General features: G+C 37.7%; 1 protein-coding gene across 1 annotated transcript in view; it reads right to left on the reverse strand.

The window, feature by feature from the left end:
* The window catches only part of LOC124615640 (protein slowmo), a 35,584-nt gene that overhangs the window by 7,802 nt on the left and 10,653 nt on the right, over nucleotides 1-17,129 (reverse strand). Inside the window, exons 3-4 of the mRNA XM_047143650.1 lie at nucleotides 12,977-13,063; nucleotides 5,470-5,643 (exon numbers count right to left, since the gene is read on the reverse strand). Coding sequence (XP_046999606.1) covers nucleotides 5,470-5,643; nucleotides 12,977-13,063 — 261 coding nt within the window. The remainder of the gene's footprint in view (nucleotides 1-5,469; nucleotides 5,644-12,976; nucleotides 13,064-17,129) is intronic.

Raw genomic sequence — 17,129 nt, forward strand, 5'->3', positions numbered from 1 at the left:
TCTTTTTCCTTTTACAGGCTGCCTTGACTGTGTCATTCCACCAAGCTGTTTGCATCATCCTACTTTTACACGCTACTGTTCCAAGACATTCTTCAGCCACTTCTAGTACTGTGTCCCTGTACCTTGTCCGTTCCTTTTCCAATGGCTGTAATTGACTACATTCAACTAACTGGTACCTTTCTGAGATCACTGTTATGTACTTGTGCCTGATTTCCTTATCCTGAAGTTTCTCCACTCTTCTCCTCCTACATATGGACCTGACCTCCTGCACTTTCAGCCTCACAATCCCAATTTCACTGCACATTAAATAATGATCAGTGTCATCAAAGAATCCCCTGAATACACGTGTGTCCCTCACAGCCTTCCTGAATTCCTGATCTGTTATTATATAGTCAATGACAGATCTGGTTCCGTATGAGTGGCCAAGTAATTGGTCCCAACAGTCGGGATACTAGTTACTTTTGAATAAGGCTGGGCATGTCACATATTCTGAGTCATGGTCACCTTTGTGCTCATACGGCAAAGACTACCAAATCCACCGGTTAGTCCCTCAACCGTTAGGGGTAAAACCCAATGGGACTCGGGATAAGTAAGGCTAGCAACCTGCTTCCCTGGTACTTTAAATATGATGCTGGCAACAATCAGAGTTTTGACCAATGTTTTATTAATACAACTTACTTCTTACAGAGTTATTCCCGACTGTTGTTGTTGTTGTGGTCTTCAGTCCTGAGACTGGTTTGATGCAGTTCTCCATGCTACTCTATCCTGTGCAAGCTTTTTCATCTCCCAGTACCTACTGCAACCTACATCCTTCTGAATCTGCTTAGTGTATTCATCTCTTGGTCTCCCTCTATGATTTTTACCCTCCACGCTGCCCTCCAATACTAAATTGGTGATCCCTTGATGCCTCAGAACATGTCCTACCAACCGATCCCTTCTTCTGGTCAAGTTGTGCCACAAACTTCTCTTCTCCCAATCCTATTCAATACTTCCTCATTAGTTATGTGATCTACCCATCTAATCTTCAGCATTCTTCTGTAGCACCACATTTCGAAAGCTTCTATTCTCTTCTTGTCCAAACTATTTATCGTCCATGTTTCACTTCCATACATGGCTACACTCCATACAAATACTTTCAGAAACGACTTCCTGACACTTAAATCAATACTGGATGTTAAATTTCTCTTCTTCAGAAACGCTTTCCTTGCCATTGCCAGCCTACATTTTATATCCTCTCTTCTTCGACCATCATCAGTTATTTTGCTCCCCAAATAGCAAAACTCCTTTACTACTTTAAGTGCCTCATTTCCTAATCTAATTCCCTCAGCATCACCCAACTTAATTAGACTACATTCCATTATCCTTGTTTTGCTTTTGTTGATGTTTATCTTATATCCTCCTTTCAAGACACTGTCCATTCCATTCAACTGCTCTTCCAAGTCCTTTGCTGTGTCTGACAGAATTACAATGTCATCGGCGAACCTCAAAGTTTTTATTTCTTCGCCATGAATTTTAATACCTACTCCGAATTTTTCTTTTGTTTCCTTTACTGCTTGCTCAATATACAGATTGAACAACATCGGGCAGAGGCTACAACCCTGTCTTACTCCCTTCCCAACCACTGCTTCCCTTTCATGTCCCTCGACTCTTAACTGCCATCTGGTTTCTGTACAAATTGTAAATAGCCTTATTAAATTGATAGTTCGGTAATTTTCATATCTGTCAACACCTGCTTTCTTTGGGATTGGAATTATTATATTCTTCTTGAAGTCTGAGGGTATTTCGCCTGTTTCATACATCTTGCTCACCAGATGGTAGAGTTTTGTCAGGACTGGCTCTCCCAAGGCCGTCAGTAGTTCCAATGGAATGTTGTGTACTCCGGGGGCCTTGTTTCGACTACTGTTAATGGAACTGCCAGAGGAGTACTGTCTACTTTCTATATTCATTATACTATCTTCACTGTACTGGTGCCATCTTAACAGTGACCAAGTCACCTAGATCCCAACTATTTTGTTAATAACCCCATTTGCATGGCTGCTGACCTGACATCCCCTGAAGATAATCTTCAAGATTTTTATTCTTATTTGCAATCCACATCCTGAATTTACTGGTATCGTTACACACTATTTTGAAAAATGGCTTCCTTAAGAGCCAACATCATCCTTAATGAGTTTAATTACACTCAGGCTCCAGGATAACCATTTCATACTAGGCTCAGTCCATTTAATTGTCAACAATCTTCAATGACATTTCAAATGCTGCAATTTTCTTTTCCAGTGCTTCCACAGCTCATGAATCTACCATACAATGCTGTGCTGCACACAAACTTTCTCATAAATTTGATCTTCACATTATGGCCTTTATTAGATACTAGTACACCTCTTTTGGCCAGGAGTGTTGAATGTATATTAGTCTGCTTTTCAGATCCCCTTCGATTTATCCATCATGTTATTTTACTTCGAAGTTACAGAATTCCTTCGCATCATTTATTTTGTGGCCACCAATGTAGATGTTAACTTTATTATTAATCTCATTTTGCCACTCACTCATTATTTTGGTCCTCCTTTGGTTTACTCTCAATCAATATTCTGTACTCAGACTTCATTCCATTGAACATATCCAAATTCCTCACTTTCACTGAGGATAGCAATGTTATCAATTAATCATATCACTGATATCCTTCCACCCTGAATTTTAATCCCATTCCTGTAACTATTTCCACCATTGCTTCTTCAGTTTTTAGAATGGACAGTTTGGGCAAAGGACTGCATCCTTGTCTGACACCCTTTTTAATCTGAATTTAATTCTTAGTTTTTCTTTCTTTCTTTCTTACTTTCCCATCTTGGGTTTTCTACATAATTTACTCTTATTTCTTTCAGAATTCCTAAAAACTTCAACCACTTTAACACTATCTAGGTTGGCAAATCCAATGCAGGTCTCTGTTTTTCATAAATCTTGCTTTCATATCAACCATAACATCAGAACAGCCTCTACCTTTTCAGAAACCAAACTGTTATATAGCATCTCCACTTTTCCATAATTCCGTATATTATTCCTGTCAGCAACTTTGATGTATGAGACCTTAAGCTGATTATATGAGACCTTAAGCTGATTATAGGAAAGTTCTCACACTTATCTGCCTGTGCTATCTTCAAAATTGTGTGGATGACATTTTTCCGAAAGTCGGACACTACGTCTCCAGTCTGATTCTACACACCAACATGAACAGATGTTTGGTAGTCACTTCCTCAATGATTTTATGGATTCCAACTGAATATTATCTATCCCCTCTGCCCTACCCAATTTTAAGGATTCAAAAACGGTCTTTCACTGACTAATACTGGAACCCCCTACATTTTCCCCATCAACTCCCATTTCTTCTTCTACTTCTACTATCACATCATCAGGCAAGTCCACTCCCACAGAGACCTCCAGTGTACTCTTCCCATAAAACTGCTATTGACATTGCACTCTTAAATGTTAAGACCTTGCTTTAAATTTCACCAAAGGTTGTTCTGACTTTCCCACATATAGAATTAGTCTTTCTGACAACTATTTTTCGGTTTCTCACATTTATCCTGCATCTATTTCACCTTTACTTTCCTCTACTTCCTACTTATTTCATTCTAGGTGACATACTGCTATATTCCTGTCTTTTACTGAAGACTTTTGTACTAATTTTTATCTGTCCAACTTCTGATTGCCATTTTTAGAATGTCCATTCCTCTTCAACTGATATGACTACTGTGCTATTCATTATTGCATATACAGTCATTGAGGACATCAAACACTTCTTTCCACAGTGAGTCTTCTTAAACTCTAGTCTACTGTTCATTGTTATTTAACTGTGATCCACATGCCTATATCTGCCCAGAGTACACCTTACAATTGCACAGCTGATTTGAGAATCAGTCAGAACACAATGTAATCCAGCTTTCACTTCCTGTTTCTCTAGGATTTTACCAATTATACCATCACCACTGATGATTTTTGAATACTGTATTCACACTTTGTCCTTATCTCATTCCTACTACTGGGCCCATATTCTCCTATAAGTCTATTCTATTCTGTCCCATATAACTGCATTCCAATTACCTGTGCTTATTAGATCATCATTATCCTTCAGATCTGAATTATCCTTTCAACATCCTTGTATACTCTCTCTAACCCTTCATCTTCTGCTTGTGACATTGGCATGTATATTTGAACTATTGTTGTGAGTGTTAAGTTTCCGGTCAATTCTGATGAAGACACCCCATCAGTGAACTGTTCACGGAAACACTACCCATCCTGCCTTGCTGTCCATAAATTCTACTCCTGTTATATGATTTTCTGGTGCTATTGATATTACTCTATATTTGTGTGGCTAGAAACTTTTCTCATTTTGCTTCACTGATCTCCACAAGGCCAAAACTGAGCCTTTGCATTTCCCTTTTCTGATTTCCTAGCTTCCTTGCCACATTCAGTTTTCTGACATTCCATATTTTAACTCTTGGAATGTTACATTTTGTTGGTTACTCTACCTTTTTCTCATGGTTACCACCTCCCTGGTTGCACGATCACAGGGCTCTGAATTGGGGACTAATCCAGAATCTTTTGGCAATGGAGATATCATCCAGATCTTTTCCAGTTACAGGTCAATTATTCTATGGGTAAATAGCACATATCTCAAAACACGGCAGTTTCCTTTGCCTTTTGCATCCTCATGCTATTGATCTCTGCTGATTCTTCAACTCTTAGGGGCGATTTTCCACCCAAAGGGTAATATGGGTGGTTGGTTACTTGGGCGATAAGGGATTGAACAACAAGGTTATCAGTTTCTTTGTGAAGACAGTTGTTCATTGGCAGTTAATGGCACCTGCCAGAAACTTGATCATGTTACGGAAGGTGTGACGAATCAAGGCATTGAAAGCAATACTGTTGTCAGAGCTGTGAGATACCTTAAGCACAAAAGGGGCCTCCCAGGGCTCACCTGTGGTGAGAGAATCCCCACTGACGTGAGACCCATGTTTGCCATTTACAGACAATGACAGTTACAGAGTAAAGAATGCCTTCTAGCCAGGAAATCAATAATAGCAAAAGTGAGAAGGCTAGAAACCTAATGGAAATCAGTTGGACTGACTATAATAAAACAGTTGCTTTGGAACTGTCTGCTCTTCTGCCATCTCTGACAAAGCCACTGGTTGATTGAGGCGACTGTACCTGAAGTCTTCAGCTGCCATCACTGATGATTTTTGTTTTCAATTATCCTTGTCCCAAAATCTTTACCCACATATGTGTATGCCACATATATTGTACAAACACATGCCTGAATATCTCTCTCACACACACACACACACACACACACACACACACACACACACACACCTGTGGCAAAATTCAAACACAGCAGTCAGGACATTTTGCTTACTAGTCGAAGATACTACACCTTGACACTTTTGTCATAACATTATTGTAAAAGACACTTACCTTCCCAGCATTAAGGGAGATTCTGCTCGTTAAAACATCTTCCACATAGGAATTAAGTGGAACTCCTTGCACAGTGACAACAGCTTCATGTTTCAGTAATGTTTTATTTGGATCTTGTGGATGTGGTACATACATCACAGTCTCATCCACAGCTATATGACGGCAGAATGTGAGCTGCAAAAATATCCAAATTGGAATTCATTTTAACTTTTATGAAAAATGATTTTGTGAAGGAGAATTTCAACATAAACACTGTAAATACTTAACTTTAGATCAAACTCACAGTAAAGAAGAGACAAGCAATAAAGCTGACAAACATTCACCTGACTACAAATTCAGTCATTCAATATTCTTAAGCATATTAATTGCAATTCATTTGGTATCATCAAGCTGTATTTTGAACACATAATGAAGTTCATTCTCACAATCAGATCTATGCTCCAAGGTAAATCCCAGATAAGATGACAATTTGAGATTCACATGCATCACCTTTTTGTCGACTAAAGCGGCATATGATAGCTGAGGTAGAATAATTATGTCATGAGCTGACTGTACTGGGAATCCATAAAAAACTGGTAAGGTGAGTCACAAAGTAGTATAAGAATGGGGAGAATGAGTCCGACACATTAGACACTGAAAATGGGGTATGGCAAAGAGACGCACTCATCTGCCTCATTTATAATGCTGCCCTGGAGAAGGTAGTGGGGGGTGATCTTCCATAATGAGTGTCAGGAACTTAAGTCGATGACAGTGCCAGGAACTTTAAAGGCAAGGGAGACATTTAACACCCTTGAAGAGACTAGCATGAATGTAGGATTAAATGCCAACTGGTAGAAAAAATACATGGCTGCAGGAAAGGCACCCAAGGAGAACATGCCAGCCTCAATAACAGCGGGAAAATATACCTTTGAGGGAGTTTAGGAGCTTAAGTATGTGGATTCAACAGTCACCTACTAGACAATTCCTATGAAATCCAACAGATTAATGGTAGCCAAAGTCTATTTTGCTCTAATGAGACTTATCAAGGCTCCTCACTGGCACCACCAAGTTACTCACATACAAAACACTTATTACAGCAGTGCTGACACATGGTTCCAAAACAGATTCTAACAGCAACAGACCCTGAAATGGACACATTTGAAAGAAAGCAGCTTTGAGGAATCATTGGCCTAATTTGTCAAAATGGAATATGGAGGAAAAAGACAATTGTGTTGTAAGACTGACCTATCAGAACACTAATGAAATCATCCAGACTAAGGTGGGTTGTACATGTGGTACAGATAAGTGATGCCAAAGTACCCAAAAAGGTATCACAAGAAAATCCAGGACAGCAGGGAGGGCGTGATCAGCCAAGAACCAGGTGCGAGCCTGGCAGACAGATTAATGGCAGAAAATTGTTTAATTCACCATTATGGGGAGGTATGTTAAAAATGTGTGTATTCATGCTGTTAGGCAGTGTTCTACAGAGGGGTCCAAAAAATGTATTCACTGTTTAAAAGTCCATAACTGGCAAACTAATTGACAGTTGTCTCAACCATTGGTAGTGTAATAGTTTGTAGTTCCGGCAATCGCCACACAGGCATTGTATTGCGTTGTTTTGTTTTGTCAGATGACAGTCGCCAGTGTTTTGTTCTTAGTTGCACCTAGTTACTCGAGTAAACATGGCTGGCGCAAGGCTTACATTCGATGAAATGAAGTCAGTTTTGAAGTGGTATTTTAAGTATGAAAACATTAATGAGGTTCAACGGCAATGGCGAAATGAGTATCAAACAGAGCCACCAACACATTTAACAATTCGTCGCATTCGAGACAAATTTGAAGCAGAAGGCAGTGTTAGAGATGTACACAAACAATTATCTGCACGACCTGTAACAGTAACAAATCCAGCTAATTCCCGTTATGTGTTACAACAATTCACTTGCTCACCACAGAAGTCTGTGAGGCATTGTGCCCGTGAAACTGGAGCGAGTCGCTCAAGTGTTCGGCAAATTTTGAAGACAGCGAAGTGGAAGTGCTACATCCCACGATTGCTACATATAATGAATGAGGACAACCCAGATCATAGAATGGAGTACTGCGAGTGGTTTACTAATATGGTGCGCAACGATGAAGAGTTTACAGAGATGATTGTATGCTCTGATGAGGCACAGTTCAAAGTCAATGGTACAGTAAATCGCCACAATTGCATCTACTGGGCCGCTGAAAATTCGAACGTCCACATAGACAAAGCCGTGAATTTGCCAGGAGTAAATGTGTGGTGTGTGTTGTCTTACCGCGGCTTGATTGGGCCATTCTTCTTTGAAGGCACAGTTACCGGTGAGGTGTACCTTCGAAAGCTTCAGACATCCATTTTACCTGCCATCCAAGACTTGTATGGAGACGGAAGAGTTTACTTTCAACAAGATGGTGCCCCAGCCCACTACCAAAATCGTGTTAGGGCGTATCTCTACAAAAAACTACCATGAAGATGGATAGGCCGTAGAGGTGCTGTGGAGTATCCACCACGTTCCACAGACCTAACTGCTCTGGACTTTTACCTGTGGGGAACACTAAAGGACGTTGTTTATCGAAAAAAGCCACACACAATGGATGAACTTCGAGAATACATTGCACATTCATGTACAAATATTCAAGTGAATACATTGCAGTCAGTAGTTCGTGCTGCAGTTCAGCGGTATCGTTTGTGTGTGGATGTTAATGGTGACCATTTCGAACACCTACAGTGATATCTTTAAGCTGCACTTTAAGCTACACTTTCACCAAAGAAGAGACAACTCTGTCAATTAGTTTGCCTGTTATGGACTTTTAAACAGTCCATAGATTTTTTTTTGGACCCCTCTGTATTTAAATTGCCATATATCATGCTGTATTCACTTTAAAAATGTGAGACAATACTACTTAGCCACTGAATCACTGCCCAATCGATAGGTCGCACCATGGTCTCTAACAACAACTTTGCCGTAGGAAGACATGGTTCACACAGATCAGAACCACAAGGGCAGTGACAGCGAGACCGGTAAGGTGAAACAGTTCACTCAGGGCAAAGCAGCCAAGCTGGAACCTTGCAGCGAGGCTACCATTTTTCTTTTGGTGGGACTTGGGTGAAATCTGCCTAGTTGCTAGAGCAAGCACAGTGTCCGAAAGCAGAGCCAAATCCACACCCAACAAAACAGCCTACACCACTTAACCTTTCGAAGCCCACTACCCCTTGCCAAAACGTGGTTGTACAATGTTGATGTATTTATTTGTACCTTAAGCACTGCGTGCCTACTATTTTTTTTTTTTTTTTTACTTCTAGCTCATCAAAATTGTTGAAGTGTTAACTGGCCAATTGCCCAACTGAATAAGTACTAGATTTATTTACTTAAATGTGTTTATGCAAGTGTGGCTCGCCCAACTGCATGGTTATTAATCTTACTCCTTGTATTCACTGTCGGTTTTGAAGTGGCCAATGACGAAAGGATTTAAGATCTCTTCATTCATGAAGTTTCTGAGTATTTTTGCCATTCAGGACAGAATATTTGACACCAATTTTGTCTAGTTATTTCTTCTGCATGTCTTGCACACCTCTGGTATCTAGCAGTGAATATTTTTTTCCATATTGTGCCGTTTTCACGGAGCATACTTGCTTTTATTGTATTGCTACAGCTTTTATTATTACCTTTACTTCATTTGCTATTGGTCAATGTGATACAGCTTTACAATTAAAGTTATTCTGCTTCTTAGCAGTCAGTGCAACTGGAGGTGTTTTTTTTCTTCTACAGATGTTTAATAAATTTAATTTAACTGAATTCTGTTAAAATAGGGAGAACATTCACAAAACAATGTTTAAATCTTCTATTGCCCTGTCCTTCCTACCAAACACACTGTGTACCACCCACAAATGTATGTACTGTATTATGGCTTACATAAATCACCCTTTTTCACATTAATTTGATTATGAGACCGAATGAAAAGTGCTTTTCACACACACACACACACACACACACACACACACACACACACACACACACACTCTTTTTGAGTAAAAAGACATAAGGAAAACGAAATTTATTTTATTTATAAAGATGATGAGTATTTATTTGAAGAGAACATTACAGTATTCCCATGTATACCGTGTCACTTAAAATTAGTGTTTACGAAAACATTTACCATGCAACCCTATGTTACATCTAGTGCATACAGTTCGTTTACTTTTTCTTCTTTCACTAGTACACACACAGCATCTTTACTTTCTTCTCTGAAGTCCTCACAACTGGAGAAGTATTCAGACCATAATTTTCAATTTCTTCTGTAACCATTCAGCCGACAGGGCTTCAATTGCCATTACAGCACATAGATATGTGCCAACAAGTTTCCTTCCTTTATATAATGTGTAAGAGGTCAGCACCATTCTTGGCATTATGACGAATGCTAATTTCTTCACTAACACAGATTCTCCTCTCATCCTAATAGGTATACAGACTTGCATCACAGATGTTTTTTCCCCTTGGCTCTTGCGTTGGCACTTTTTTTCCTCTGTCATTCAAACCACCACCCTTCATTGGACTTTCAACCCAATCTATCTCCAGATGAGCACGTATTAATGTTTAACCTTAACCAGAAGTACACAAACATCGCAGTACCCACATCCTGCGACACCTCACTTTAGTGATAACTAACCCTTATGCAGAGATGGCAGTAGACCGTTTGAGTTGGCCATCATGCCGGTGTGGGCATGGAGGGGCTCCACCTCTTAAAAAAACCACAATGTCATGTGTGTATTCTATACATGATGTACTGGCTGTACTGGTGTTTCTTGCTTTTTACCAAATTTCATTTCTGAATTCAATGTCACCAGCACTAACTTTACTTAACAGAAAGAACAGGGTCCACTGTGATTTTTTCCTCTCTCGGTATGCACATGCTAGTATCAGAACTGACATGTTTTCCCAGATTTTCTGTATTTCTTTTTAAATTGGTCTGATCAATATTTTCTGTTTTTCTTACAGTGCTAGTAATGTATGTATCTATTGTAAAGGATTTCTACAAGTGGTGCTGAAAAAGAAGTTGTCAACACAGTTACAATAACCCTTTTTCAAATAATTGCCTCAACACAACAACTTCTGAACAACACAGTAACCTAAGCCACATCTTGCAATCTCATTCTTATCTTCTTCACTTTTGGCACCTCTAAGTACCAAACCAAAGACAATAGTAAGTTAGGGAGTCACAAATCATCCTTCATTTAATTTTTCATCAGTGGTGGTGTTTGGCAAATACTCTTAATACTGCAGTATGATATTTAGTACCCAATAGAATTTCATCAATCATAAGCTGTTCTTGATGTGTGTAATGATGAATAAATATATTATTGGCATGATCAATGAATGACGTATCTGATACACAGGTCAATTAGGATGGCGAGTTGCTAGACTTCTCACTACCAACAAGATGAAAGAACTTCATTATATGCTTAAAATGGCGAGCAGAAAGCATTTTACCAAACCACGGAAATGCCGAAGATTATTTTGCGCTCCATTATGGGAGCATTGTAAGCCTTCTGTTTGAGTCCCATATTTAATACACAAGCTATAAAAACTACTTAGCTCTTATTGACTCATTCTTCGATTTTTATAAGGGCTGGAAAAAGTAGCAGCATATTTAGTTATGTCCGTAAACTGCCTAGCTGAGCCATTAGTTTCAGTTAGAATAAGCTGCAGAATGTTGCATTGAAAAATAAATTGAAATAATCACTGAAGATCCTACTGGCATTATATACTTTGGTTCAAGCAGCTCATGAAATGAATGTGGTAATGGCTGTATAGTTTTAGATGCAATTACTTTAGCATATTACTTTAGTATACTGCGTATCTTCCACTTTGTCTTCACTTTCATTAACAATATCACAAAGAGCATCACTACCACTTTCTGAAACACTGCTTCTTTTGTTAAAACACTGGATCACTAGCACATTCCAAAAGTTCACAAATTTTATTGCCATTAAGTGACCTACTTTGGGCCAGTACAGGATGTCTTCTTGAAAAAAAAAAAAAAAATAGGGATGTGAAAAAAATAAACTGTAAACATTAATTTGAAATAATACAAAGAACATTAAGTAACAGTACTGTACAAAAACTAGAACACAGAATGCAAATACAGAATGCAAACAAGAATATCGCAAAGCATGCCAACAAACAAAGCAGTAGCAGAATAATCTATCACCAATATTTCACGATACGACGCTCATATCCCAACAGCCATCAACCTATACAAAGACTGAAGCAGTGAGCATTAATCTGCACACCAACACCATCTAGTGGCAAATTCTGTAAGCTACACAAGGAAACAGTTGCAACTAATCAGCACCCTGACAGTAAAGGGCAACAGGTGTTATCATGACATTCAAAAGGCAGATTAAAAAAAATATATATCCAATAGACATTTTCCAACACCATACACTGGGACAACACACAGAGTGTTACAAATGTTTCCAATACATTGTGTTGAATGGCATCACTTAATTTCATGATAAATGTGCATGTTAGACAACATCTTTCTGAAGGGAATAGAGAGAGCCAAAAGCAGTAAATCAAAATGCAGTGAAGGCTGATAGCCAGAAATAATGAATATCCTGTTCGCATTTTGTATTCAACCAGTGCCATATATATCAGCTACATACAGAAAACTGCCCACCAACAAGACTTCAGAGCTTCACTTTATGTACATATTTTCTGTAATCTTTTATTATCTATAACACACAAATTTTTGTCACAGTAAGGCCATAATGTTTTGTTTTGTATATATAAATGTGAAGTGTAATGTACAAAACATATATTCACCGAAGATACAAAGCAAGTATATTCCAATTAGTATTTCACATATATACAAAAATCCAATATCCATGTTGACACACAATATCTGTGTTGACCCAAATGATCCTTTACAGAAGATCAATGGTTAGAAAGAGCACATACAGCTTGTCTCTTTTAATCATATAACTAACACACTTTTACCTAATGAGCATACAGATAGTTATGGATACTCTTGGGCCACATTTATTGACACTAGAGAGGAATTTAATGCATTAGTATTTTTTAAACTAAGTTTGCATTAAACTTCACAGACTAATTTTGAAACCTCTACAGCATCACAATGAGTGATTGTTCAGACTAGAGACTAACACTTTCTGTAAGTGAAGAGGAAAAAGTTGTTGCTTTAAAGTTACTGTGTAGAGTTTAAGTGTGTTGGCAATTTGTATAATTTTTCATCCAACCAACATATGAAATATACTCTAAATAGTTGTCCATAGGTCTTACAAGAGATGTTTTGCTTGACAAATTAGCAGTTCCTATTTTCTAGCTACATCACTCTTTCTTTCTGTTGTGAAGTAGCAGTGGATAAGCACTGCTGTGTACATCCTTCTACTGCTCTTAAACACACAACCACTCAAACAACATTGTTGCTTAAACATATTGAAAAATATTTGACTGTTTCCCTCTTAAAAACAGAATGCAAATATACTTACATTTCTTGATTTCAGTGTCATATGTCTTGCACTTGGATTAACTTGAGAATATTCACTGGCGTAACACACATTTGGATTCCCAAATATCTGTAATAAAAACAAACTTTGGTAACATACAGAAAGTTCTTTATTGAGTTCATCCAGAGAATGGTGATATGGCAGTGCATAATAAATTGAAACAATGAAGTGACAGCAATTTGTTGTGCAGATATGAGAATGAGAGAAGTTCTCAAATCTTCCATCTTGAAAAATATGGAAGTGTTTTGCTTTCCTGCAGAATTTTGTTGTGTTAACACCTATCACAACATATGCACTTAAACACTCAAAAATCGAGAATAGAAGCATTAGTTCTGGCTGGTTGAGGCACTAATCACTAGAGCTGTGCTCAGACTTGTTTAAAACAATGACTTGCACTCTGATTTCCTTAACAGCATCTTTACATTTTAAAGTGGAACACACTTTATGCGATGATGTAAGGGCACCAATAATGGTATGCTTTCAGTTCTGCCAAGCTGTTTGTTTTGCACATGGAAAAAACAGCTTTGTAGAACATCCAGAAGCATATCATTATTCAATCATACCAAGAAAGTCTGATAGATCACCAAGGGCAGAAGTAGTTTTCTTTATAATTTTAAACAACTCGTGAGCATAGAGATAAGGCACTTATTACGAACACTTACCAATACAAACATGGCGTCAGACAACCTCACAGATTTTAGACAAAAAGAAGCTAATTATGTTGTATACTTAAATTTGCTGATGTCAAAAACAGGACACACCCACTTTCAAATTGCTTTGACACTTCAACCTCAACATGGTAAATTTAACTAGGAAACTGAAGCTGGTAGTTTAACAAAAATGTTATTTGGATCTGTTTAAGTGACCTGGGTTGGAACAGTTCCATGGACACTAATAAATTTGTTCAATGTGGACTATTTAAAAATGTGTAAAAGATTTACACCTTTTTTCAAGTGCTAAGGTTACACATCAGTATCACATTTAACTGCTGCACAATTCCTCATTTAAACTATGTTCAAGCATAACTCCAGACAATCCAAAGACAATGTATATAACAATAATGTCAACACATTCCAAGTAAGGCTTTAACATATTATGAAGTGCCAACAACCAGTGCCATCTCTTCTAAAAAAAGTTTATTAATGCAACTGCAACAACTATAGGAAGCTCAGTAGTAAGCACAGCCTTACTAACACTTATATGCATACAACAGATAAGAATTTCAGTATGTTACCTACTAGAGGATTAAAAGCAGTTTTGAGCTTGCAATCAAGGACATACATATACCAAATACACAGACACAAAGGTCCCTGTATGTCAGAAACCTTTACAGTAAGGTCATGATAAATGACACTATTGAAACTGTTAGAACAAAAAAAATATGGCCTTGGGATGGCACTGTGTGTAAGAGTCACTTTTGAAAAAAATGACACCGCTTAGAAATAGGCAAAGGATATAGCTCATTTTGTCAGAAAATGTAACAGTAGATGAGTCGGCCATGTTGGATTGGATAATGGATGTCCAATGAAACTAAAATGGGATATTCCAGGGTTTTATTATTAAATTGTAATGTTTTAAGGGATGTTTTGAACAAAAACCATAGTTTAATATGATGTAAAAAATTTGATGAATGCTGTAGTAACAATAACTCAATTTCCACAAAAACTGGATGAAGGACGTTTTGGAAATGAGCGACTCAATTTTCAGCCCATTACATGCTGCTTCCACAGTAACTAAATATGAAGTTACACTAACAATTAGTTCATCAACAGCAAAGCTAGCTTTCTTGCATTTTTCATATGCAGAAGGGACTGTTTAGATCTTACTATTAAGAAAGTTGACAGCAAATTTTCGATTTTTAAAAAACCTACATGAACTGGTATCACTGATGCAAGCTCACACCATCTACCATGGTATAAAAAGAGCATTTTCATTCACCTCAATCATTCAGGCTCTTGTTTACCTTTGACCAACAGTGAAATACATAAAGAACTGTATTTCAACGTAAATTGAACAGCCAATGGTTTTTCTGATAATTATTTTACATACCTGTACTATAGATTATAGAAAATAAATAGCAGGTGAATGCACACACCTACAGAAAAACAGCACTAAACGAAGAATGAAAACATTCCGAAGAATGAAAACATTCTGAAGAAATTTCACAGGAAAATTCCCAGCAAATCGAAAAATGTTCCAGAACATCTAAGGTCAGACATTATTTTCAAGTTAATAATCCAACAACTTCTATTATAATGAAGTTGAGAAATGCACATAAATTTTATTGCTCTGGGGTATTGGTAATTGATTGTAACAAGTATTCTATCAGCCAAATCTGCCACTCTTGATGTACGGCTTAAGGAGCATTTACAGCCAAGTAATAAAATTGCCTTGGAATTGCATTAGCAGAAACCTGCTATACTATAGGGAGCACTGAGAACAGAATGTGTATTCTCCATACGATAGAAAAGGGCCATGTTCTCTATTTGTTAGAAGAACTTTAAATCTGTATAGCAAAAAAACAGGAGCAAGCAAGAGTGCTCAATGGACAAAGCAATTTTGTACCCACACCTACTCTGCTTTGTTTGGCAATAATATGTTAATCACTGGCCACCTCACATATGTATTTCTTGCCTTGTCATTAACTAATATGAAGCACACTGCATATCTGCTTCATTTTCATACATTGGTTGTATTACTCATTTTTTATTGTCCCTTCTCTCTTTATGCAATGTATTTCATTGACTATATAATCTTATATACTATTACAATGTTGTATTACCCTTTTCTTGGTATGATGTGTCATGGGATACAAAAAGCCTTCTAGTAGTTAAGCTCCTCCATCCACTTCTCACCTATGCTGCAGTCTGGTGGCTACTCCAACAGAGGGTGCTGATTACTTATTTCTGTCTTGTTTCACCTATTTGGTTTCCCTAGTAAATTTGTCATTCTTATGTTATTTTTAGTGCTGTAAGCTCATTTTAGTGTATGTTACCTTACATGCCCCACTGTGGATTTTACCCACTGTATTTTTCATTTTATTGCATTTTGTACAACCATGTAATTGATGAACACGAGTAGGCTTACAGTAGTGACATCTAACAAGCTTACAAGAGAAAAATATTTTGTACTACTGTACCTTAGCTTTTCATGAAGATTAGTGCTGTTCACAGAATGGCTCTAACTGCACTATGGCTTAGTTTACACTATGTTTCAAATGTGTGCGACAATCCTAAGCTAATTTCCTGTGTATTTTTTTACGATGCCACTATGGGCTCTTATATTAAGTCATGTTTTAAAATGGGCATGCCTTGTGATATTTTAATCTCATGTTTTCCATGTGTATGAAAGTCATTTTTAATTAGGGATATTTTGTTATTTTATGATCTAGACTGTCCTATTTGGTTTTTCCATGATCAGCAGCAGATGTGAAGATCACTGGCAAATGGCAGTGTAAGGACCAGGAGGTTCTTTGGTCACTGCCGTAAATAATAGAAATTCATTCTTAAGTAAATTACACTTTTGCTTCAATATCTGCTGTAGCAGTTAAGTGTTACAGGACAATTTCCAGCTTACAACAGTAGTGTCCACAAAATTTTATATACTCAATGATTACATAAATATGGATGATCATATTATGTTCCTTCCACTCACATAAATTGTCACTGCAACATGGCACTGTTAGTGAAATAAGGCTGTAATGACTTAAAATATGATGTAGGCCCACTGACATGGCAAGTAATGATTTTACTTCGACACATATCCACGTGCACTGAAGTACATAGGTACTCTAAATAACACAATTTAAGTAGAAACTAAAGCAGCTCTCCAGTATAATGAGAGGACTAAGCTTTCAGTATTAATTCTGAGAAATACGTTTTCTCCAAATGTCTGCTATGTGTGCCTATTTCATTAATCCTGGAATCCACAGAGCACAGTTTGAGGCAGCACCAACTTTAAATCCTTTCTGGGTTTCCAGAATGAGATTTTCACTCTGCAGCGGAGTGTGCACTGATATGAAACTTCCTGGCAGATTAAACTGTGTGCCCGACCGAGATTGGAACTCGGGACCTTTGCCTTTCGCGGGCAAGTGGTTGAGCACTTGCCCGCAAAGGCAAATGTCCAGAGTTCGAGT

This window comes from Schistocerca americana, chromosome 5 (assembly GCF_021461395.2).
Source record: "Schistocerca americana isolate TAMUIC-IGC-003095 chromosome 5, iqSchAmer2.1, whole genome shotgun sequence".
Lineage (NCBI taxonomy): Eukaryota > Metazoa > Arthropoda > Insecta > Orthoptera > Acrididae > Schistocerca > Schistocerca americana.